The 24,373-nt window shown below is 42.6% G+C and overlaps 5 protein-coding genes across 7 annotated transcripts; 2 read left to right on the forward strand and 3 right to left on the reverse strand.

The window, feature by feature from the left end:
• Positions 1-6,856: 6,856 nt before the first annotated feature.
• LOC122617491 (protein FRG1 homolog) lies at positions 6,857-8,125 on the reverse strand. The gene is made up of 5 exons (XM_043793373.1): positions 7,977-8,125; positions 7,741-7,923; positions 7,479-7,677; positions 7,219-7,418; positions 6,857-7,091 (listed from the first exon to the last, which is right to left on the reverse strand). Exons 1-5 carry the CDS (start codon positions 8,033-8,035, stop codon positions 6,944-6,946), a joined length of 789 nt encoding a protein of 262 aa, XP_043649308.1. The 5' UTR covers positions 8,036-8,125; the 3' UTR covers positions 6,857-6,943.
• A 395-nt stretch (positions 8,126-8,520) lies between these two features.
• Positions 8,521-13,446, reverse strand: LOC122618408 (tectonin beta-propeller repeat-containing protein). The gene is made up of 6 exons (XM_043794828.1): positions 12,259-13,446; positions 10,809-12,202; positions 10,303-10,566; positions 9,546-10,245; positions 8,906-9,487; positions 8,521-8,842 (listed from the first exon to the last, which is right to left on the reverse strand). Exons 1-6 carry the CDS (start codon positions 13,321-13,323, stop codon positions 8,804-8,806), a joined length of 4,044 nt encoding a protein of 1,347 aa, XP_043650763.1. The 5' UTR covers positions 13,324-13,446; the 3' UTR covers positions 8,521-8,803.
• LOC122618411 (DCN1-like protein 4) lies at positions 10,701-20,532 on the forward strand. 3 transcript variants are annotated; one of them, XM_043794833.1, is made up of 7 exons: positions 10,701-10,786; positions 14,289-14,337; positions 14,393-14,564; positions 18,857-18,948; positions 19,149-19,402; positions 19,464-19,671; positions 19,793-20,532. In XM_043794833.1, exons 3-7 carry the CDS (start codon positions 14,452-14,454, stop codon positions 19,870-19,872), a joined length of 747 nt encoding a protein of 248 aa, XP_043650768.1. In that variant the 5' UTR covers positions 10,701-10,786; positions 14,289-14,337; positions 14,393-14,451; the 3' UTR covers positions 19,873-20,532. The 3 variants fall into 3 exon arrangements, with proteins under 3 accessions (XP_043650768.1, XP_043650767.1, XP_043650769.1); XM_043794832.1 differs by lacking the exon at positions 10,701-10,786 and adding an exon at positions 13,617-13,725; XM_043794834.1 differs by lacking the exons at positions 10,701-10,786; positions 14,289-14,337; positions 14,393-14,564 and adding an exon at positions 18,775-18,797.
• On the reverse strand, positions 15,169-17,669 carry LOC122618410 (lysosome-associated membrane glycoprotein 5). The gene is made up of 5 exons (XM_043794830.1): positions 17,216-17,669; positions 16,976-17,058; positions 16,667-16,915; positions 15,885-16,294; positions 15,169-15,828 (listed from the first exon to the last, which is right to left on the reverse strand). Exons 1-5 carry the CDS (start codon positions 17,481-17,483, stop codon positions 15,786-15,788), a joined length of 1,053 nt encoding a protein of 350 aa, XP_043650765.1. The 5' UTR covers positions 17,484-17,669; the 3' UTR covers positions 15,169-15,785.
• Positions 20,533-20,980: 448 nt separating the features above from the next.
• Positions 20,981-24,286, forward strand: LOC122618409 (serine/threonine-protein kinase polo). The gene is made up of 5 exons (XM_043794829.1): positions 20,981-21,380; positions 22,006-22,230; positions 22,290-23,072; positions 23,138-23,566; positions 23,624-24,286. Exons 1-5 carry the CDS (start codon positions 21,282-21,284, stop codon positions 23,816-23,818), a joined length of 1,731 nt encoding a protein of 576 aa, XP_043650764.1. The 5' UTR covers positions 20,981-21,281; the 3' UTR covers positions 23,819-24,286.
• Positions 24,287-24,373: the final 87 nt, after the last annotated feature.

Here is a 24,373-nt window from a genome sequence, read left to right on the forward strand (position 1 = left end):
AGAAGCATCAAGTAATACAACTGAAAAAGCCATACACGTAGCCATTAAAATCATTGCCTACTTTTTGTACACAAAGTTGGTCACACAACATGTAATTGAAGCATAGGGACATGAGCCGGTTTCTAAGAACTTTAGGAGCAGTGGGAAAAGTCGTTGTATCAAGTATATATGTATATTAAATAAATGTAGGCATACCCACAACATTCATTTTTAGAGGCTTTTATTCCGATGCATAAATTAATTAAAAATTGTTTTTCTTGTCCCCCTATTTTCCATTAAAAAAGCCTGTGTGCTCAAATGACTTTCCAAATGATTTCAGTGTAACACGCATAATGCAAAATATTTAGCATACTCGGCCATCACGTCGAAAAGTAATCAGCCGAAAGCAGGTCATTAAGTGTATTTTACGAGTGTCTATATCTGCTCGATTGCGCGGTGCTGACCAGGAGAGTAGTTCCAGTGCCCTGTTCCTAGCTGCCAGCTGCCAGCTGGCCATCCATAATTGTGCCAAGTGTCCGGCGGTGGATCTAATTTAAATAAAAATTGTTCTCATTATATTCGGCGTCACGTGCCTCGCAGGCATCAGATGCGATGGAGTCGAAAATATGGCGTCTCACCACCTTCGCATGCCCACATAACACCACTCCCACCCATCGCCCAGGCTCCCCAGCATCCAATCTGGAAGCCTCCTCGGCAAAATTGTTTTGGGTAATTGGTGGGGGCTTATGACACGCCATATACCACTTCTCCATCCGGATCCTTGAAGCAGGAGCGTAATGAGCACTGAGGGAGCAGCGACAGGAGTGTTGAAGATTTAGTTACTTTTTATAGCCAGTTTTGGCTATGAGAATTTATTTGATTAAACGCTTTTCAATTGTATGATATATTACATATTACGAAAGGATAATTTAAAGCATTATATTTATTTATTAACATTTGTCTAAAAGCACAGTTCGAATAGACTGATCGTTCCTCAATTCATTTTATTTGAATATATTAAAAGCTGGCTTAGCTATTCCCTTCTCAGCACTGAATTTTAGACGGAGTGTAAGAAGATCTCGGTGGTTGGGCACCTCGTTGACTTCGATTTATGTTTGCTGCCAGTCAACAGCCCCCTAAAGTAAATTAAATTTGCGTTTTTTTATTAGGAAGTATTTTATTTAATCGTGCAGTCCTGCTTCACCCTGCCAAATGGAATGTGGCCAGGGGTGTGCTCCCGTTTCCTTCCCCACAATGTCGAGTGTTATTGTACCTGTTCTGTGATTATTCGCCTTGTTTGAAAGAGGACACACACACACACGCGCATACAGTCACTTGCGCGTGTTTCTTGAGTTTTCTTGTTGGCACACACCGGAAATGGGAAATTATTCCGTTTCCGTCGCGACGTACGAGTTTTATTCTCGCTTAAATCGCAAATTAAACCTTGAGACCAATGTGCGCGTAATTGCGTATGTGAGTGTTCCCATGCGTTTAACGGAAAATTAAAAACCTAGTTGACTCGTATTTTATACTCATAAATTGTCGTCTTTACAGGCATCGTAAGCTATACCAGAGTATTGTTATAATTTTACTATCTTTGCGGATGATAAGCTCAGTACTCAGTACATAAATCACATTTTAAGTACAGACGGTTGTTTTGAAGTATGTTTTATAGTATGTAGCTACGACTATTGGTTATAATAAGCTTTAGATGTAATGCATAACTGAAGGGCTCTGCGATTTAGTTTTGATGCATAAGCAATATGCAGATTTAAAGCTGCTTTGCTGGCCTAACTCGAGCAGTTTAGTTCGTCTGATAATTAACGCAATAATTATAGCACTCTTTCTTAAAGAGCTCTTTAAATTGCGTATACGCCCGCTCTGGCAATTCGAGGCTGTCGGGTGGGCCAAGTGCGTTGGCAGGAAGTTGCACGAAGTACATGAAGTGGCCACAATTGCATTTAGCCGAACTAAAAACATTTACGAATGGCAAACACTGCGTGACAGAATGAGCGGAAAAGGCTTCGCCGGCGGTGCAGACAAGTCGCTCCAGATGGCACACAACAGACACTTAAATGGCAAAAGTTAAAATTACAATTAAACACAAAGTGAGAGACCGAGAAGCCGTGCAAAAGGGTTATTGGTACACAGGAAAAAATAGCTATAGTCCTAATTAAAAAAATTAAAACTATAATCTTTTAAGCGATTAATATGCGAGAAAGCGTAGGAATATGCCGCAGAGTATTGTTAATATAACATGGGTATTTTCTTAAATGGTATTGAATTAGATTCGGATTAAAATGGTTGAGTTTTAAACTTTCAAATAGCCAATTTTTTATGTAATATATACGAGCATATCTTAAAAGAATTAAAATTTACCTTAACATTTGGCAATATAAATCAAGAAATATAAGTTGAAGAATTTAAAATTATGAAAGAACATTTGATTACTTGTAATGTAATATCCCATAATTCCAGTTTTGGTTTATATTTAGCTGCCAATGCGGCCCAATATTCACATAATTTTGTGGGAAATATCCTTATTTCGTTTCCTGTACATGGATCCCTAGACGGCTGACGGCATTCGGCAGGAGCATCGGATAGCCTTCCGCTGCAGAGACTGCAGAAAAGGACAGCAAGGTCCTGACAAATGCAAACAACGAGAAAGTGAAGCCCCACGGAGCTGGGTAAATTGTTGGCTTAACAAATTGCTAATCCACTTTCACCAGGAGCAGGGATGGGTTGGATGGGGGATTGGATGAGGGAAAGCATTTGAATGCCTGTCGAATCCTCAAAGTGGTGGGCAATCGGAGAGTCGCTGTGGCATCCATTCGGGACTACAGCCCCGGAAAATCCCCTCTTGACGAACTTTTTGCGCTTGGATCAAAGGGAGCATCTATGTAATATGATTAGGTTGCAGTTGCATAACACCGAGATGCATACTGCATGAATTACAAGTTTGTGATTTAATCGAGTTGCATATCGCTTAAACCCTCAAAGGTGAGGTGTTGTTCTAGATTTGCCTTTGATTTAATTTCCGTAAGAAAACAGAGCTCGCTAAAATATTTAAATTAAATTTCGTTAGTTCGTTCAAGAATGTGCACTGCTTTCCCCACACTCAAAGGTCATTTCACTCGGCTTTCAAGAAAATTAGTTTTAAATTAATTAAAAGATTTTCCCATAACTGTGTGCTATGTGGCTCTTGATGGCGTTGGAGACCGAAAGCCAGTCCAGGCGCAGAAAGAATGGTAAAACTTGGATAATCATCCCAACCGCACCGCCCACTTTTCCAAGTGCTGGGTGACCTCACCGCCCACAGCCCAAGAACTCAGTTCACTTTTTAATAGTTCGCAAACCACGGAGGGCTATGTGAGTTTAAACACTGTTACAAATGCGTTTCCGGAGGCGAAATGTGTGCGCCACTGGAATTGCGAAGCAGGCGCTATCCGGAAAACTTTGCCGTCGTTCTTTTTGCCGTTTTCATGTAGGCCTTAAGTATTTATTTGCATTTCAACTGTGCGATGGCAAAGCAATCGCTTTAGCAAAATTAAGCACTTAAATTATGCAGACACTGTTTAATTACAGTTCGCATTAGGCAGAAGTGACTATATCCAGAAAGATTATTCCCCTTTCTTGATGCGGAAATTTAAGGATGTCACCCAACGGAAATTGTGCAACATGCAAATATTATAAATCCATTTAGAGTTAATCAACAAATCCGCTTGAGTAACTGGAGACAACTGGGGTCATCAAATTACTAAATAAATATTTTTGCAAGCATTTGTATGTTTGCATGTAAGCGCTGCGAACGGAAATTACCCCGTGAGAAAGGATTTGGTATACGAGGTTCTTCGGACCGCCGTCAGCTGTTTACACTTTCATCCCCGAAATCCACAGTTCCCTGCCAAAGAAAGTTAGCCAAACTCTATAAAAACGCTGGCTGACTTTACCTTCTAAACTGTTTCGTTAAATTTTGAAGTCTAGTTACCATACATTGGAAAAGTTCGCAAAACGTTACCTGTTGTGAATACGTTTTTGTCCCGAAAAATGGTCGGTAAAAAGTTTTTAGTTTAGTGGTAATCAAAGGAAATACAGCTTACATTTTTTTTTGAGGTATCCATTAGTTAGTTTCGAGTAACTTGAAAACGCATGCTGATAGGAATTCATATGGGGAATCCCTGGCTATAAAGGTCCGCATGGGGTTGGTTTCCACGGCATACACGCTTGTTGCAATGGGATTGGATAGCATGGTATGGATACAACCCTCGATGAACTCCGGCAGTTCTCTCCAATCGCTACCTGGCCCCTGATTAATTTAGTCTGGGTCTCTCACTTTGTTCTGTTTTCTTTTCTGCCAGGTACCCACCGGGTATACCATGACATGTGTTCCTCCATAGAAGAGTGGGTGGGTGCGGGTGACTCGGTGGTTACTGGGTTGTCCAGGGAGGTGGTGCATTTCTAAGCGAGTCAAATTGAATGCAACGAAGAAGACCTGTGACATCAGATGTCCATGGTTTATGTACATACACATGAACGTAATTAGAAAAGCATCGGTGTACAATGTGCATGGGTTTGTGTGTGAAAGCCACCAGGAAGTCCGAAAATGTAAAAAGAGTAATTGCTAAAACAAGTCTATGCTAGTCTATTTGTTGCCAAATTTGATGCAAATCTGTTTGGAGCTTGCTCAGGAAATGCTTCCTAGATATTGCATAATTGGTTTCGGGGAAAATTATTGGTAACCCTTTCTTTAAATTGCAATACTTCCTATGCAATGGTAACGAGTGTAACGAGTAAGCCAGCGGCATTATGTATACAAATCTTCTTTACCTTCAACGCAGTTTTTCTTAGGTCAAATCTAATGACAGGCCGAAAAGGAAACCATTTCAGCAGTCAAAGGCTGCTGGGGAAATTAAAGAAATCTGACGGATTTCCATTGTCGACTTTTCCGCCCTCTGTCTGCCTTGCAATTGACCACTTTAGGGCTTGACAAAGGAGAGACAGGCCAACAAAGGAAAAAGCCCACAAAGGAAATTCAATTTAATGGATTTTAAATGTTGAGGTTATTCGACCCCTTTAACAAATCCATTGTATCCTGTTTACAAAACAAGGAATTCGTTACCAATTAAAATTTATAAATACATGTTGGTTTAAAAATCTCCTATAATCTGGAACTGTTAAATTGTATACACTCACATGTTCATTTGAAAGGCTAACTGCAGAACTAGGACTTGAATTCAATTGTCATTTATCCAGTATGTTTCAGATCTAAAAGCTCTAAGCATGGTACTACCGAATAATACCCTTTTTCACAAATCAAGGTTACAAAAATCACTTCCGGTTTCAAAAAAGATTAGCTTTATCGATCCACAAATATCACACCCGAATCTTTTGTTTACATATTTTTGAATCTGAGGGAAGCGTGAGCCTACGAGGATTGAAAATTGTAATAAAGTAGCTAATCGTAGTGACAAATGGTCATTTCCTCCTTGTATCGACTTGTATCCACCTTGTAACTCCGACTTCCTTTGCATATCTACAAATGTATGTGCTTTTCACACGCCACTTACTCGAATAATAAATCATCAAATGCAATTAGATTTATATTTCTCAATAGGATATGTATGACCCCACACTCTTGAAAAAATGCAGCAGAGTTCCTTGTTGATTCTAGTTTTTCTTGGAATTGATTATCCCATACCTGTCGGCGGCAGTTGGAAAAACACCCCGAATCGCCTGCAATTTTCGAAACACCACCGAATAACGAGAGCGGGAAACAAAACAGACCAGACAGACGTATAAAAGGGATATTATAACTGCAATGAGATCACTTCACTCACCAAACAGACGGATGATATATGCAGTTTTACTATACGATGTATGTTGTTGAGTTCACTGAGCATTTAAGTATCTCTACAGAACCTTTTGGCTTAATCCGGCAAGCCCTGTTGTTTGGTTTGAAAATCGAAGCCAGACAAAGACCACAACTCTCGTTATGGCCATTTGGAGGACCTTTGTTCACTAACGTTCGGTGAATTCAATTTTGACAATTTTCAAGTGACACTTGACGCGGCGGCACAATCCACGAGATACAATTCCATCCGATAGGAGTGTTTTCCAAATGAAGTATCTACGAGATGCGGCAAAAACCGGATAGCCAAGCGGAGCAGACTTTCACCCACGAGCAGAGACGGCAACAAACTGATTGCCACGCGACTTTGAGCCACCGGCCAGAGCCAAAATAAAGCCACGAGCGCACAGCCGAGCACGAGCCACCAGGACATGAACCGGATTCGGCACTCCAAGCGGAGTCCTCGTGAAAAAAGCGAGAGGCGCACGCTGAAGCTGGTGTGAGGACTGCGCCGAGAGAGGGCAAAACCGAGACGAGAGCGGGCACCAAGGATGCAACGCATGGTGGTTGATTTCCCACCCACAAGGGGGTGGCTGAAGTAGTTGGGTGGTGCGGAGGACATTGTCATGTTGTGACGCCGTCTGCTGCTAGTATTACTATAGCCAGGCGAAAGGGGGTGGAAAGGCTGTTGCCGGCCAGTTGAAGCCTTGGCCAGCGTAAACCGAACAATTCGCAGCGAATTAATCTCAATTCTGCTTACCTAAGTCTGTATGCTGCCTAGATTGATATTGGATTTTGGTTGAAAACTAGGAAATTAACTAGGTAAATAAATAATTCTGCACGAAAGTATGTATATGAACATAGCTTAAGAAACATCAGTTGATATTTAAAAGCCTAAACATGGAAGCCACAATGATTTATATTACTTTTATATATTAACACTAACGTATCCTATTCAAATATATTCCGATATTTATAAAGACATATGTATATGATAATAAGTAATAAAGTATATGACATCCTTAACAGTTTCAAAGTGATTTCGAGAAAATATTCTCCCTTTTTTATGGATTAAAATTTTTAATGAATGGAGAACAATGAACTCATCAAATCGGATTACTTGCAATACCGATCCGCTTTCATTTTACTACGTCTATCCAGAAGAGTTTCATGCAAAGATCCCAGAGCTTTGGCCTGTTCGAGTTCCTTGACATCGTTCTGATTAATGCGCATCTTCTTGTCTTGGAACTTTTGGAACTTTTTCCTAAAAATAAGAAATGGTTTGACATTTGATTCTTTTTAAATTCTATAAAAAACTAGTTTTTGAGATCACTATGTACGGCAGTCCACGTAGTGAGGAAGCGCACCAGTACATCATCAGCTGAACTTACACATAGTTCTTTTCGACTTCGCCCAAGTCTCCCTTTTCTTCCTTGGGCTCCGTATCGATGATAACATCCCTGCTGGCATTACTCCGCACCTTACAGATCTCATGCTGACCCACCTTCTTTCGCAATGCCACACAGGCATCGTCTTCGGGATCGATAGACATAAAATGGCCGGTTTCGGATAAAAGAGCCATTCGTTTTTCCTTCAATTTCGTTGATATAAGATATATGAAACATGAATATGAAATATATGAAAGACTTACCTCAAAAACGGGCTCCCACTGCTCCATACCACCCACAGCTTCGGAGCGACCCGTTACCATTCCATCCTTTTCAATTTTCAAGTACTTTCCATAGCCAGATTTGAAGGCTACCTTTCGGTCGTTGATGGGGAAGGCCGTGAAAATCTCCTCGGGATCTGGACCATCGCCAGTGTTGTGGGGCGCCCCCAATGTAAAGAGACTAAAACATGTATGGACCACCGGAATAGTTAAATTAACAATGAACAGTCTTTTCAATTTTTACCCATTATCCATGGCCTTGAGGTAACTCCTATCGCCAAACTCAATAGACACTGTGCCGGTGATGTCGGCTGCCGTCTTTGCTGCCCACCAGCCGCCATGCTCCACTGCATCCTCGTCCACCACTACCTTGGGCTTCTTGGAAGATCCAGCCTCATCCTTTTCCTTCTTGCGTTTTTTGCTTTTTCTACAAAAAAAGAATTTCAATAGGATGCTTTTCGCAAATATGTAAGAACTCACTTATGTTTTTCTCCTTTTAGAACCAATTTTTTTATGCGAACCTGGTCGTAGTCTGACATGGCCCCAAGATATACAAAATATTGATATAATTTTGGTTTACAACACAATAAACAAACATGCGATAAAATATCCCAGATGTGTTGGTCTATCGTTTATCGATAGTTTACCAATAAAATACTGTCATTTGAAAAAGTAAAGATTCAAACCATTAATTAACCCGTTCAAAAAATATTTTATTATGTTTAGACCTTAAACATTTTAAAATCTTTTCGGAACATAAAATACCAAAATCGTATTAAAATTCCTTACCAAATCTTAAATTACTATTAAAATATAAAATATAACGTTAAAAGAAAGAAAACCAACAATGTAAATATATTAATAAAATTTTTGTTTCAGACATTTAAAGTGTACAAAAACCTTTGTAATTACTCGTTATCATTATATAAATATATAAGTAAATAAATATTACCAAGTCATCACATAAATATATTTATTCTTATAATTCAATATATATTTGCTTACAATAAAGAAAAATCACGGCTACTTGATTTGTTAAACTAAACAAAAAATGTACATTTAGATCTGGTCTAATAGTTTATCTTCGACATATGACATAGATTTCTTATAAATTATTATACGTTTTAAATAAATATGTGTAAATAATACGTTTTAAATATGTAAATTGCTTATAGGAAACATCTTATTTTCAAATACTTTGGAAAAAGCGTTGGCATAGTCGCTTATAAGCTTGTAACCATGAATAAATACAACAAACAGATCGTCCGTAAGTAAATAGGAATGCACAAATATCGAAACTAAATCCATTACATATATCCTTCGACAGAGACATTTTGCCATTGGCCCTGAAATGTAGAGGGTATTTTGAAAATTACGAATTCAACAAACCCAATGAGTAGATAACTTACCGCAATGCCAAGATTCCATCCTACTCCTGTAGGATTTTCCTTCGTGATGCCGCACCGCCTGCAGATGATACCATTGAGGGAGATGGCCCACACCTCAGAGCCCACGGACACCGACCGGAAGCCACAATGCTGATCAGTGTGCGGCGGCACATTGGGGGCATTTGGCAGAAACTGCCAGTGGGAGCCCTCAGGGAAAGTCCTCGAAATCTCCTTACGCACAGCCAAACGTTGCTGGTTGTCCAGCGCCCAAATCCCAGCCCGACCTACGCTTATCGCTTTAAAGGTCACACCCGCTGGAGCCTCCACTTGTTGCCAAGCATCGCCGCAAGGATTCTGCCTGCTGATTCCATACCGGAAGAACACCATGCCGTTGCGCGCCACAGTCCACACTTGACCCGTGGGTCCCACGCTGATCCCGACGAGCGGCTGGTCGCTGGCGATGTGCTCCCAGGCATCGCCACGAGGGTTTAAACTGCATACACCATGCCGAATTAGGACATCACCATTGGAGGCAATAGCCCAGGCAGCCACAGCAGTGTTTCTTTCCCCCGAAGAGCTTTGATCCATATCGTCATCCAATACCTAATAGGAAAGTGTTTAATAATCAACCAAATCTATATTTCTGTAAGTAGATCCATACCTGAAGAGCAGCATCGAGGATTTTGGACTGACTTAGCTCCTGCCATGGTCCGCTGCTACTAAGACGACATCGCTTCATCCATCTTCGCCGACGCACGCAATCCGTGAGTTTTTTGTGGGCATGGTAGTTGGCGGGAAAGTCAATGGCGTATTGCCAGCCCTCTTTGTCCGCGCCCCCAGGAATGTTGTAGTCAATGGCCCAATCGGAGACCCACTCGCAGTGCGTAGAAAGCAGCTTAGTGTGCTCCTTGCTCCGCTTCTGCCGCCCAGTAGCATCGCTCCACATATGCCGATCCGTGGGCAGACTCTTTGCCGTGAAACCACTGATTGGATTCCAGCGCTGATTCTCATACACATAGTAGGTGTGTGTGTCAATCATTGGGTTAATTTTGCCAGAGCCCTCCAAGCCCTTCAGAAACATACCTCCCCAGCCACCGTTGTAAACCCAGCCAGTGTTGTCGCAGGATATGCCCCACACCACATCCACGCCGCTGTTGAAAATCCTTTTGACGTGACCGCCCATTTGTCGCCAGTGCATACGCTCCATTGAGATAATTACGGAGGGGCATCGGTAGAGTACATTGAATAGCTTAATGCGGCCGCTTACATAAAGCCGGGTCACGCTCTCCGGATCGATGCGGTACTTGTAGTCGGTATAAACCGCATTGTTCACGATAATCAAGTAGTGATCCTGCAGAGCTCTGTAAGTATATACAAGTATTAGGTATCCGATTTCATTTCCAATTTGCTATTCCTACCTAATTTTCAACGAAAAAGATGATCCAGGAGCAAAGGCCACTTTGTCATTGCGAATCTCGTCCAGCCATTCGGACCCCTTCATCGAGTTGAGCACCGTGGTGCGTTCATTGAAACGGGGATTTAGGTGCAAAGCAATGACCCGATGCTTCTCCACACGATGAGGCTGAACTTTTACTGTAGAATGCGACTGCAAGTCAAAGCGAATCTGGTCGGCGTCATCGTACACACAGCCAGATATCTCTAGCTCAGTACCACACGGCATTCTGTAAACAGCATATATAGGATATAATTATTACAGAATTAAAACTTTTAGGATTGTACCGGAATAGAAGATTCTGGTAAATTTTCTGTATGGACCAAAACAATGCAACAGCTTGAATTCCAGAAATCTCTACTACTTGCTTTATCTATCACTCAAATTTGTTTGTTACATCATAACAGTCTATATTTCGTGACGCATATAATATAAACTTCTTCCGACAGGTAAGTTTTTAAACCCACTTACCCATTGTAAAGAGTATTGTAGTATGGAGTTTCACAAGTGGAAACATCCATCTTCTCCACGTATCCCTCACCGGGTTCATTTGTCTGCTGTGCCTTCATGTTGGCGGCATCGAATACAAAGACATCGCCTAACTCACTGGTTATCCAGATCGCATTGCCGGCCGGTTTTCCCACCAGAGTGTTGATCTGGCTACAAACTGACGACAGGTGAGACAACCAATCCTCCATTTCCGAGTCACTGGAGAACTGTAGACAAACGGGCGAGCAGTTTACGGGAAGATGAGGAGCATGAATGGCTATCCGGGGTGCTCCTGCTTCACTGCAGCACTGAACACAGGTGATGTCTGACAATGGAAACTGAATCTTTGTGGCGGCTCCATCCGGACTCAGTACCGTAAAAGTGCCAGAGTCACCGGATTGCGAGTGTTCACCACTATTTGTTCCAGTGCCGCTGCTTACCCACTCAAGTTCGATGATGCAATCCTCAAACTCGCCCCCAGGTCGCTGATAGCGCGCATCCGCCGATTTGACCCACGAAGAAAGCTCCACTGCCTTCTCGAACTTGGCCACAGTCTGCAGCTTTGCGAGTGTTTCCTGCCGTCGTTGCAACTTGCTAAGAATATCCTTCCGCCAATTGGCATTCACATCCACTTTACTGTCGCTCGTCTGCTCATTAAACCAATTGGGCATGTTGCTGGCATCCACGGTTACAGCACCTGGAGCTACGCAACTCCATAGTATCCCGCATTCTGTCCAAAATTGAGATCCCGTATGGTCGTCATCTTCTCCCAAAAACACATCCGATCCATGGTGCGTGGAGTCCGACTCAAACACGGTCGAATCGCTCTCTGGATGCGCTTCAGTGCCCACAACGGAGCCAACACTTCGGACGGGAGACCAAGCTCTTGGATTCCTCAGTTGCGTCTCAAACTTTCCAGTAACCACCTCCACCACATCCGCTGCGGGAGCACTGGAAGCATGCGAAGTTTCGCGAAGCGCCGCCGTTCTCTGCTTGTGGCGATCGTTGAGGTTGAGACTTCCTATAGTCGGAGGTGAATCAGCACTGAGTTTCCAACGTTCGTTCCTAAGAAGACCAGGGGGGCCCCCATTACTAGAGCAGGAGCCCGTAGAGCTGTGAACCACAGTTTCTATAATTGCACACGTCTCCACCACACCCTTCTCCTTCTCTTTAGAGTACAAATTGGAGAAGCTCTGGTGCTTAGACCCCGGAGTTGAACTACTTCCAGACTTACGAGAGACTATGGATAGAGAGCTAGATGTGCGACTGATTTGCATGGGACATTGAATTAAACGCCATTTTTTGCCAGTGGGATCGGCCGAGGTCACTCCAGAGCGGTGGTACAAACAACGGTCAGCGGCCCCAACTGCAAAGACCTGCGGAAGAATAAGTTTATATCTAGGATGATTAGGTAGGCTAAACGATGGTTTACCTGATCGTTGGCCGCCACAGAGACCATTGAAATGTTTCCTACCATTTCCACCCAGCCCTTACCAATAGCCGAGTCCTCGCTTATGCCTGCTGCCTCACCCTTGACGCCTCTTCTAAACCAGGCGTGATGATCATTGGTCACACACCACACTGCATCAGTGCCAACGGAAACATGTACAATACGCAAGCTGCAGGCGGCCACGGGGGTCTTGACATCCAGCCACGAGTCACCGACTAGGTTGTCTCTGGTTACACCCGTGCGTACAATAACTCGTCCGTTATAGAGAACTGCCCATACCAATCCTGTAGGCCCAACGCTGATCTGGGCGAGTTCACTGCCCGTGGGCGTGGGTACAGCTGTCCAGCGGAGTCCCTCGGGCGCCGTTTTGGAAACCCCCGTGCGAAACATGGCTCTGCCGTGGGCGGTAATAGCCCAGACACACAAAGTGCCGGCAGGAGCGTTGGGAACACAAGTGCCGCCTATGGCCACGTCTATGAAGGGCTCCTGGGTGGGATCCTTGTGCAGGGGTGCCACTGCGCACCAGCTATTTAAGGCGGCATACCTCCTATATCTCACCCACTTACGTCGTCGCACATATGAGTTCCACGACTTCTTTGCCGAGTACGTGGCCGGGAAGTCTAAGGCGTACATCCAACCATCCTCGGGCAGCGGCTGTCCATCGAGCTCTAGGTCCAGGTGCCAGTCCCCGTCCCATTGCCAGGCCATGGAGGGCAGTCGGATTTTGTCCACACCACGCTCCACACTGCCATCGGCGGAGGAGTATCTGTACCGATCCGTGGGCAGCAGGGTCTTTGAAAAGCCCTCGATGGGCAGCCAGCGCTCGTTCTCGTACGACTCCTCCCGAATCCGAATGGGCACGTCCAGACCGTGAACGTGAACGTACACCTGGCGGTCGCCGCCGATGGCCCACAAAAAGTTGGGCACGGCGCAGATCTTCTTGAACTCCAATCCGAGGTAGGGAAGTTCGCGCCACGCTCCGGAGGTGGTGGACAGCGTGTAGACGCGCCCTTCGCTGCTGGCGGCAAAAAGATAGGAGCTCGGCATCCTGATATCTATTACTAAAAAGAAAGTACCCTCTTTCTGTCTGGCATCGTGTTTACAATCAAGTTGGAAAAATTGATTTTTCAGAAGATAGAGCTGTCTAGACAGTGATGGCACAACTGTTTTCAAAGTCCCAAGCGATAGTATCGTTAAGGTTGTTGGGTTTGGACTAAACATATAAAAAAATATAGGTGAATAGGAAAACTAATAATTAAATTCAAAGGACGTGTGACAGCCATGTAAATTTTATAGTGCGGTTAAATTTCGTGAGCCAGCATCTATCGAATCCAAAACACCGATAGTCCTCTGCACCGACTAGAACGACTAAATATATCGATACTATTGCGAGTGGTTAACTCAGCTCTAATTGACGCCAAGAAATTTGGATTGATTTTGAAAAATATGGTAAAAATTTAGCCGTTTTTTCTGCTAACTGTACGGACGGATCCATTAAACCGAGTACACCTAGTTAAGGATCCATTAACCGGTCGCATTTGTAAGGGACAGCCGTGAACTACTCTCTTCGGCGTGGCGACGTTCGACGCAGAAAAGCGAGCACGCGCAGGCCAGACGGTCGGTCGGTCGTATCAGCTGCTGACTGTGGCTCCCGGAGGCCGACTACGGACCAATCCCCCGAATTGCCCGTACGCCCCGGTCCGTAGCCCCGGTATTGCGAACCGAAGCGAGTCCGAGGCCCTTCCAGCAGCCGGTATTTCGTGCTCTGGAGTAGTAAAACATATGTACATACGCCTACAGAGTACAAACGTTCATCTGGTAGACACGCATATATCGACCATATATATACTATAGCCACTATATGTATACCGCGATGTCCTGTGCATTCCGTGAAACCTTTCGCTGCATCCGCGTATCGGGGGTGGTCGGTCTGCCCGAAAAACTCCCCTAAAAATAACGTACCACCAAGTGTTTAATGCTCCATTTTAACCGGATTCTTTCCTACCCCACAGTTAACCACATCGGAGCTAAAGTGAACTGGTCATATCGGGAAACACTGTGGTAAGTGCATTCCAAACATTTTCTATAAAAGCAAATCAACTAAGTGTGTCTACAGCAAAACTTACATACGACGGACGGAACGGACTGACTCTGGAAATCACATCACAATAAGTCATGCCACGGGGAAAACGCCGAGCTGCAGATACTATTAGCGACAACATGGATCATGGTCAACCGAAGAGGGCCCGAACCAGCTACACCAGCATACCCACACAACAGAGCAGCAGGTGAGTGAAGGAAAATAGGAAACATGAACAAAGGCCCTTTGGTGTTGTATCATCTGTTCCGGTGAAAAGCATCTGGTTTCCGGTGTACAGATTCCTAGGCCATTGATGCCTGATAAATTTCGATAGAACGAGATATGAATCTATGGTACTGACAACTGCCACTTAAGAATGTGATATCATTTTTCTTTGACATTGAGATTCGGTTTCATAATTTATGCCCATAAAAAAAACAAATAGCAATGGTATTACCATTAAACTAATTTATCCACGTAAAATGAAAATGGATTCACTTGCGGAAGTTCTATAAAAAGTTTCATAGTAATCCGTCTGTAACTCACCTTTTTTAAATGATATCCTAATATTTTCTTTTCCAAGTTATATATATTATATCTTAAAAGGCATTAGGTTCAAAAAATGGTTGTCGATATACCAATAAGGATAAGACTAAACTAAGTCACTTAGTTTTCAGCTAAATATATATATATGTAGTTATGACAATTATTTACTCCATCCAACAACGTAATTAAGGTGTGTTTAAAAATTTCCAATCAATTCCATCGATGCTTCTGGTTCCAATAAGAAAATGGTCAATTAAAAAACCATGTTTATCATCAGGCATCAGTATTTATTTCCACTTTAATTAAACTCATTAATACTAATTATAAACAAAAGCATAAGGAGTTTCAATATCTTAACCCCCCTTCATATCTTCTGGTATTTCAATTGGCAAACTTTTGAATGGAATAAGAGATAATGAATGTTTAATAGGCGGTGCAGGAGATTTCGTTCAACAATGTGTCGTTAAAAAAAAGATATTCGGAAATAGATGCATCGCTAGAATTGCTGAAATATGAGTTTAAGATTTGATATGCCGTCCACGATACAGACTTAGGTCTTTTACTTAGAATCGTTTGCCTGATAAATAATAGTTTTTTTGATTAATAATGATATATATTAACATTTAATAATCATATATGGTGCGCTATTATTTTATACATTAACAATATGGAAGACATTTGCATTTCTCATATATGTATTTTTAGTTGATTTCAATAACCTCGTAAATGTTAATCTCAGTATCTGCCGGGACAACTCTTAATTTTAAAATAGGACTACAGGATTGCAATAGATCCAACAAACGTGGGGATATGTGTAGACAACGATATGATCAAATAGTTGAACAAAAACGAACGCTTCACTTGAATCTTGGGTGTGCTCCGCTCACTCCATGGAACCGTACTGAACCTTTTTGATTTTAAAGTACCTGTAACGAATAAACCTTTAAAATGGTCTTTGGGCACTGTGGCTTAGAATTATCACCTCCAACCGCCGTATCCGGATATGGTCAGTAGCACGGCAATTGCCAGTGCAGTTCCCACAGCCAAGGGCGCCGTCTCATCGCGATAGGATCCTGTGGCGCTGCAGTGGAAGGATGGGCCCCACTTGCCGCTGTCCTTGAACATGAAGCTCTGCATGTGCATGTCGCGCAGATACAGCTTGGCTATATGTCCCGACAGGTCGCCGGAATCGTGCGGGGCGTACATGATCACAGTCTGCTCCTTGTCGCAGACGTAGGACTTGCCAACCGGCGTGGGGAAGTACATTGGCGTCTGGGCGGGCGAGGTCAGCCTCACGTCCAAGTTGGGTCGGTCCGGGTGCTCGAACAGCCAGTTGGAGGACGAGTAGGTCAGTTCGAACAGGTTGATGTACCAACCCTCGCCGCCGGACGACTGTGGGTCAAAGTTCAAACATTATTCAATAGCCAACCTTTAACAACCTCTGACCTTAACGTTACTTATTTTCATTGGTGGGAAGTTTCCACCTTGCTACCTAGATAGTTTGCTGTTGTACTTGCTAGTGTAATTGGCTATAATGTATTCTCAATGCTTAAACTTTCCTAAGCAGTATTAAGTCTTAATTGCATTGCCTATATATCTATGCCGTTCTATCATATTTATTGATTAGTTTGTGCGTGAATTTTGTACGGGCAAGTTACTGTATTTTCTACAACTATACGATTATGGTTGGATAAGAAATTGCCCTTATTTTTTTTGGGCTGAGTGGAACCTTCCCCATCCCTGGTAAATACCGAACCTACGCACCTTTTTAAATGTCATGGACAGCCGGAAACCCTTAAAGTCCATGGTCAGAATCTCCATGTTGGACTCGACACACTCGCCACTCAGCTGGGGATCATCCGGCATGTACAAATCGGCCTCCACATCCTCGTTAAGCTTATTCCGGTACTTAATGCTGATAAGTCCGTCCACCTGCATCAGGATGCAAGTGATGCCGTTGGTGGCATTAAAACGATACAGCGAGGCGGTGGCATCGTGGTTCATGGATGAGGCCTGGGAAAGATTTACTGATTAGCTAGGACATGGAACCTATAGGACGCAGAAATGGATTACCGATGGCGACTTGGTTGTGTACTTGCTGACCCGCGGCGTCTTCGTTGTGAAGGCACTAAGCTGCAATCCCTGAGCGGCGGTCACTAAAAGGAGTGGAAACAAAGGTTTTACTCTTTGTCCAGCTAGGTTGTTCAATTTTCAGTCAGTGTGTCACAAAACCGTCCTCGACAGTATCGATTTTTGGGGCTTTCACCACCTACGAATCCCACATCTCCTGCCCCAAATGTCTCTACTACTCACTCAGAAGTGCTAGGAGCACTGAGTAAATCAGTGCTACGTTGAGGCAATTGCCCAATCCTTGGTCCCTAGGTAAGGACTGCCTAAGACCGGACAGTTTCATCTTTAGCAAATCTTTGTGCAATCTGTGGGCAATTCCAATGACTTTTTTACGTTGCAGTCTCCGCTCGACGCAACTACGACGTGTTTCCTGTTTCGGGTCCTGCGCACAACTGCGGCCCAAATAGAATGGACTGTCCTGCCGTCTTCTCAAATCTACCCAATCCCGCATCCACTTCCACACTTTTCCAGCCCGCTCCCCCCTTAACCTGCGACGGGACTTCACTCTCGCTTTTCGCCTGCGCAGTTGGTGGACGCTGGAGGAGATGTGCGTTTAAATATGTACATACATACATATGTGTGCACTGAAAGAAAAATGATATAAAATATTTTCAAGACTAATTCATAACATGTTTAGCTGTTAGCTTACGAGGGTTACATTAACCAAAAGTATATATATATAATGTATAAATATATATGTATATTCTTGATCATCAGCCGAAACTCACTGCTATGGCTGTAGCTTAGTTTTATAAATTAGGCATACAGCGTTCAATAAATAAATATTTTTGTATTTCATTTTTTTTAATTTCATTGTTTAGGGGTTCAAAAGTTATGCGCATAGGATATTTAGTTTTCTATTGCTGATTTACCACTGAACAAGCGGGGTTTTCTAAATGTGGTAACATTAACTTATCGCCTTGTATCAAACGGACAAAAATTTTAATCTTTGAAAATTCCCAAATTCAACTATTAGGTATCAATCCGTGCGAATTTTTAATAGCTAACCCCCAATTTTCACTTTTTCACTTATATTCCGATTCTTCCTGAATTAGAATATATATTTTAAGTCGAGCTTTTTAATATTTACTACTAGTGTACTACTCGTTTTAGTCGGACAGCCACAACGGATTTTCATTTATTTATTGATATACAGTAGTCGCCTTAGCGTCGGCATTGTTTTATTATTGTTATTGTTATTGAATAAAATATTTTATTGTTTACATTGTTTGAAAAGTTATATGCCTATATCCTGGCGACTATAAACGTTCAATGAAACTCAAGATTTCCAGCTTGTCGCTCTGTAAGGCACTTTAAAAATCTTTTGATTCTAAATTACTATTTCTTTCAAGGGATATCCCCACGTTTGCAAATGTACAAATGTAATATAATATAATGTGTATATATACATATAATGTGTAATGGCAGCTATATTCACTGATCATTCAAAATGCATCGACGGAGGCAATGCCCTACTGCCTCCCTAAAGCCTTTGGTTTCCTAATTCGTTTTGTCATATCTGGGTTGCCATTATGTTCTTTGTGCACAGGGAAGCGCCGCTGCTCTTGGCAATGGCCTCGTCTCTGCTCTGCCATGTTTACTATCGCTATTTTTAGGGGCCAATACTCAAAGACAAATCCCAAAGGAGAGGCAAGTCGAATAGAATAAACAAAAGAGGCCACACGGCATTAGCGACAGATTCGATTCGATTTAAACTTTGGTCTATACGTGCTGAAGGCGTATTCCATACAATAAAGATGGCAGAGTGTGTGAATTTGCTTGAATCATTGCTCAGGTCAAAAACTTGTTGTTTCTATCCTACAGACGCCATATCAGAGCGGAAGATGGCTTCAGTCAAAAGCGTTGCTTGACATGGTTCCAGGAATACACATCTCCAGATGAACCGGAGACATTGGGTGAGTTAGATGACACTGCAGTGTATTGCTTATTTGGACTTGTTTAATATAAATATATCGGCTACCTTTTTAAAAAGCTAAGAATTTGAGGTTTTCAAATCTTTAGATGAACACAGGCACCCCAAATTCTAGATACATAAAGAATTTTCTTTTTTATTTATTAGCCCTTCGAAATACTTATGTAATAAATTGATTCTCAGGTCCCGATGGCATGGAGAAATTCTGCGAGGATATCGGCGTGGAGCCTGAGAATATTGTGATGCTTGTGCTGGCCTACAAAATGGGCGCCACCCAGATGGGCTTTTTCAGCCAGCAGGAGTGGCTAAAGGGCCTCACAGAACTGGACTGCGATTCGGCAGCGAAAATGGTTGTGAAACTGGACTATCTGCGCAGCATACTCAACGATCCCAACTCCTTTAAGAGCATCTACAGATACGCCTACGACTTTGCCAAGGTCAGTAATCTATTTGAATAAACTATGAACTGGTTTTAATAAGGCTCTGCATATTTGGCAGGACTCGGACCAACGGTGTATGGATATACTCACTGCCAAAGCCATGCTTCAACTTCTTTTGGGCAAACATTGGCCTCTGTATCCACAGTTTGCACAATTTCTAGAGCAATCAAAGTACAAGGCGATCAACAAAGATCAGTGGTGTAATATTCTGGAGTTCTCGCGCACCATTAGCATTGATTTATCAAATTACGATATTGACGGAGCTTGTAAGTAATATAAAGGCGCCAAAAAGCTTTGCATTGCGCAACAGTTCTCAAATTTGTAAAGCCCATATATAAGTTAAAATAACATGGTACTGAACACGTAGTAATCTTAATCTGTTTGCAGGGCCCGTCATGCTGGATGAGTTTGTGGAATGGCTGCGCCTGCAGCGGAGCCAGGTCACCTCGACTTCCGGGTCTAGCTGAGAAAAGCCGTATCGAGTCGCCTATTTCTAGTTCAACTTTGGGAGCTCAGTGCGGAAAGGAGTTTGCGAAGACGGATATGGGATGCGATGGGAATGCTGATGAGATAAGATCGGCGGAAATATAAGACATAACCACAGGACACTCACTGACACCCACATCCACACTCAGATCCACATCCTCGACCAAAAACACTAAAGCACACACACACCCACACGGAAACACAAGGCATTTTGGAGAGACTGCGTACACTGGCAAAGCAACCAACTATGAAACTAAACTATTGATAATATATTTAATGTAATAATTTATGTAGTAACGACGACAACTAAAAACTAAAACCACACTTTTCTACTTATAAGGCCTCCTTCAAACAAAAACAAAATACAAAAAACAAGAACAGCAACAAGAGCCAAAACGGGCCAGCTTTTAAAGAGTAATCCCAGAGAATGAAACGATGGCAATAACCAAGAGACCCCGAATAGACCTAATCTAGAACATACAATCCAACCCAAGCAACCCATTCAAGATATCAGCAGTCATAGTCAAAATCTAAACAAAATCTACACCAATAGTGGGGTATTCGTAGTCGTTATTAAATCAATGTAGAAAAACAAAATCTGGGGATTATTTAATAAAATTATTAAGTGAAGTTGTGGCACATTTTATTTTGTATTTACTTTGCAAAGGGGTTTTATATTGAAAACATTTCTTTGAACAGCAGTTCAAAACTCACAGGAAGGCTTTGAAATATCTGTTTATAATAATACAAATCAGTAAAATAGCAAAAAAAAAAAACTATAGTAACTCGAATTAATAACGGCTAGAAAAGGTGATTACGATATAATTTGACTGTTGAGTAAAACTCTTAAAAAGCTTTTAAAACAAAATGCCCTATTTATTCATTTCAAATACATAACGCATAAGCGCAGTAAATGAAGTATTTTAAATTTTAAATCAATAGCGGCTAGACAGTGTACAGTAAACATAGTGTTATGCAGAACCAACTAAAAAAATACTACTATGAATAATAACAAAATAAACGCCAATAGAGAAATTTAAAGAGCTAACGGCCATAGAAAGTGTTTTTCAACACTTCGCGATACATACCAGAAAGTGTACGATCCGGGCACACTTATTCAGCTGACGCTTGTCCAATTCATTTTGGCATTTAAAAAATCGAACGGTTTCGGCGCGTTCTCCGCTTTGTGCTTGCTTTTCATGCATTCGATGGGCAAAACCGGGATTTGATTGCCGCTTCTCTTGTCAACTGTGTGGATCTCCGTTTCTGAGGCCATTTTAGCCGATCGTCCGTGGATTTACAGACGCAAAACGAGGAGGATTGTCGCAAAACTTCAGGCGAACGTCAGTGCAAAGGAGGGAGTCCGAAGTAAAGAAGAAAGGAGAGCAAGATGGCCGCGAAGCCTGAGGATAAGAGCACGGATATTCCGGATCGCCTCTTCGACTCCAACCAGCGGAAAACCTACAAGCGCATGCGGTTCTTTGGCAAGGTAAGTGCGGATGCGGATCTGCTGATATCCGGGTTCAGATGCGCACGGGGATGAGTCTTAGAGATCACACCCTTACCTCAACACACACACGCACCCACATACACACATCAATTTCCACATCCCGGTTTTTGGTTCCGTTTTCCTTGCTGATCATTCTCTTGTTGTTTTTGTAGCTGTCTGTGAAGAGCAGGAGAGGTAAAGAGAGTCCGTGTGTAGGAATGCTTGTGTGTGTGCGGCTCGCAGTCTGTTCAATTTTTTCTTTTTTTTTTGGCGCGGCTTTTTTTTTAGTTTATATGGACAAACTACCATAGTGACTCGTGCCATTTAGTAATTTCAGCAATTTCTTCGTTGTTCTGTTGGCATTTAAAATTTTTCTTTAAAGGGGCTCCATTGGCTAGGGCAAAGGTTCTAAACATGTGACTCATGTTGCCAACTGATTCTATGGATAAAACATAATAATTCAATGCAGTTTATACAAAATAGGAATGTAAAATATACATCAATTTATTACACGTTATTAGCTATTTCCTTAAGAATTGTTCAGAAAAAACTTTAAAGCAAACGGTCTGCTTTAATTTTAACATACCTAAATAAATATACAATTAAATTACATATATGTACACAGGGCGGGTTTGCAAAATGTTACGAGATCATCGATGTAGAAACCGACGACGTCTTCGCCGGCAAGATAGTGTCCAAGAAGCTGATGATCAAGCACAATCAGAAGGAAAAAACCGCCCAGGAGATAACTATTCACCGCAGCCTTAACCATCCGAACATTGTCAAGTTTCACAGCTACTTTGAGGATGCGCAAAATATCTACATTGTGTTAGAGCTGTGCAAAAAAAGAGTGAGTTTATTTGAACATCTCTGAAATACGCCACCATGACTTACCTCTCCGACTTACAGTCTATGATGGAACTGCACAAACGTAGGAAAAGCATTACGGAGTTTGAGTGCCGCTACTACATTTACCAGATCATCCAGGGCGTTAAGTACTTGCACGACAACCGCATTATCCATCGAGATCTGAAGCTGGGCAATCTCTTTCTTAACGATTTGTTGCACGTGAAGATCGGGGATTTCGGACTGGCCACGCGTATCGAGTACGATGGCGAGCGGAAGAAGACCTTGTGCGGCACGCCTAACTATATAGCTCCGGAGATCCTCACCAAGAAGGGCCACTCCTTTGAGGTGGACATCTGGTCAATTGGCTGCGTCATGTACACTCTGCTGGTGGGCCAGCCGCCGTTTGAAACCAAGACTCTAAAGGACACCTACTCGAAAATCAAGAAGTGCGAGTACCGCGTACCCAGCTACTTAAGAAAACCGGCTGCCGATATGGTCATCGCCATGTTGCAGCCTAATCCGGAGAGCCGTCCAGCAATTGGTCAGTTGCTGAACTTTGAGTTCCTCAAGGGCTCCAAGGTGCCAATGTTCTTGCCCAGCTCTTGTTTGACAATGGCGCCTCGTATCGGCAGCAACGACACCATCGAGGATTCGATGCACCGCAAGCCGCTGATGGAGATGAACGGCATCAGGCCCGACGACACCCGTCTTGAGTCGACTTTCCTCAAGGCCAATCTGCACGACGCCATTACCGCCTCAGCACAGGTGTGCCGCCACAGCGAGGACTATCGCAGCGATATCGAGAGCCTGTATCAGCAGCTCACCAATCTTATTAACGGAAAGGTATGTAATTATTGATTTATATAATTTACATCTTATAAGGCTTCTTAACCTTATCACTCCATTAGCCGCGAATTCTGCAAGGCAATCTGGGCGACGAGAACACCGATCCTGCAGCACAGCCGCTCTTCTGGATATCCAAGTGGGTTGATTACAGCGACAAGTACGGATTTGGTTACCAGCTCTGCGATGAGGGCATCGGCGTGATGTTCAACGACACCACAAAGCTGATCCTGTTGCCCAATCAGATCAACGTGCACTTTATCGATAAGGATGGCAAGGAGACATATATGACCACCACGGATTACTGCAAGTCGCTTGACAAGAAGATGAAGCTGCTGTCGTACTTCAAGCGCTACATGATCGAGCACCTGGTAAAGGCAGGTGCCAACAATGTGAACATTGAGAGCGATCAGATCTCGCGTATGCCCCATTTACACTCCTGGTTCCGTACAACATGTGCCGTAGTTATGCATTTAACCAATGGTTCTGTGCAGGTTTGTGTTATTGTCCAGAACGTATATGAGGTTTTAATGAATTATCCTTTTTCTTAGCTGAACTTCTCGGATCACATGAAACTCATTCTCTGCCCACGCATGAGTGCTATAACCTATATGGACCAGGAAAAGAATTTCCGCACCTACCGATTTTCAACCATTGTGGAGAACGGCGTCTCCAAGGACTTGTACCAGAAGATCCGATATGCCCAGGAAAAACTTAGGAAAATGCTGGAGAAGATGTTCATTTAGGTGTAGCAAGCCCAACTATAATTATAAGGCCGAAGTTATTTTAACCTAATTCACGAATGCCCTGGCCAATTTCATATATAGCCCCAAAAGTATCCTCTCCCTTGCATCTTTAATATTGTAGTTCTTCTTCAAATTCATTTGTTCGATGTTTTTAGAATTTATTTGTTTTTGCCGTTTCCCTTTCATATCGAAAATACTGTTATATTCATCGTCAGTGTCGGGCGACCCCTCAAAGTATACAAATAAATCTGTTTAATGGTTTTCGTACACGATCCGATCACTTAATAAATTTTAAAGAGATCTAATTTAATGTTTAAACTAAGCAATCGCGTTTCGAAATACCCATTTTCACCGATATGACTGATAACCCATTTTAATGCTGGATACATTATAAACCTAATAGTGTAATATTGTGCGTTTGTAATGCGCTGTAGCGCCTTTTAAAATAATACATAAGTTACAATACGACTCCAAAGTGTTTAAATGCTTTACGGAACATGTATTCTCAAATTTGGCCCGAAATACCACTAGCTATAGGATACAATTTGTAATTGC

This window comes from Drosophila teissieri, chromosome 3L (assembly GCF_016746235.2).
Source record: "Drosophila teissieri strain GT53w chromosome 3L, Prin_Dtei_1.1, whole genome shotgun sequence".
NCBI classification, from domain to species: Eukaryota; Metazoa; Arthropoda; class Insecta; order Diptera; family Drosophilidae; genus Drosophila; species Drosophila teissieri.

Excerpts from the sequence above, each read along its gene's own strand:
- LOC122618408 (XM_043794828.1), bottom strand. The coding sequence starts at position 13,323 with ATGCCGAGCTCCTATCTTTTTGCCGCCAGCAGCGAAGGGCGCGTCTAC. Across the intron at positions 12,203-12,258 it reads CTGTGGCGGCCAACGATCAG|GTCTTTGCAGTTGGGGCCGC; the intron begins GTAAACCATCGT and ends ATTCTTCCGCAG. Across the intron at positions 10,567-10,808 it reads TACAATACTCTTTACAATGG|AATGCCGTGTGGTACTGAGC; the intron begins GTAAGTGGGTTT and ends TGCTGTTTACAG.
- LOC122618410 (XM_043794830.1), bottom strand. The coding sequence starts at position 17,483 with ATGCGGGATTGGGTAGATTTGAGAAGACGGCAGGACAGTCCATTCTAT. Across the intron at positions 16,916-16,975 it reads ACACAACCAAGTCGCCATCG|GCCTCATCCATGAACCACGA; the intron begins GTAATCCATTTC and ends AATCTTTCCCAG. Across the intron at positions 16,295-16,666 it reads TGTCCATGACATTTAAAAAG|TCGTCCGGCGGCGAGGGTTG; the intron begins GTGCGTAGGTTC and ends TTTGACCCACAG.
- LOC122617491 (XM_043793373.1), bottom strand. The coding sequence starts at position 8,035 with ATGTCAGACTACGACCAGGTTCGCATAAAAAAATTGGTTCTAAAAGGA. Across the intron at positions 7,924-7,976 it reads CTAAAAGGAGAAAAACATAA|AAAAAGCAAAAAACGCAAGA; the intron begins GTGAGTTCTTAC and ends CTTTTTTTGTAG. Across the intron at positions 7,678-7,740 it reads CTCAAGGCCATGGATAATGG|TCTCTTTACATTGGGGGCGC; the intron begins GTAAAAATTGAA and ends TACATGTTTTAG.
- LOC122618411 (XM_043794833.1), top strand. The coding sequence starts at position 14,452 with ATGCCACGGGGAAAACGCCGAGCTGCAGATACTATTAGCGACAACATG. Across the intron at positions 14,565-18,856 it reads CCCACACAACAGAGCAGCAG|ACGCCATATCAGAGCGGAAG; the intron begins GTGAGTGAAGGA and ends TCTATCCTACAG. Across the intron at positions 19,672-19,792 it reads TTACGATATTGACGGAGCTT|GGCCCGTCATGCTGGATGAG; the intron begins GTAAGTAATATA and ends ATCTGTTTGCAG.
- LOC122618409 (XM_043794829.1), top strand. The coding sequence starts at position 21,282 with ATGGCCGCGAAGCCTGAGGATAAGAGCACGGATATTCCGGATCGCCTC. Across the intron at positions 22,231-22,289 it reads TAGAGCTGTGCAAAAAAAGA|TCTATGATGGAACTGCACAA; the intron begins GTGAGTTTATTT and ends TCCGACTTACAG. Across the intron at positions 23,567-23,623 it reads TAACCAATGGTTCTGTGCAG|CTGAACTTCTCGGATCACAT; the intron begins GTTTGTGTTATT and ends CCTTTTTCTTAG.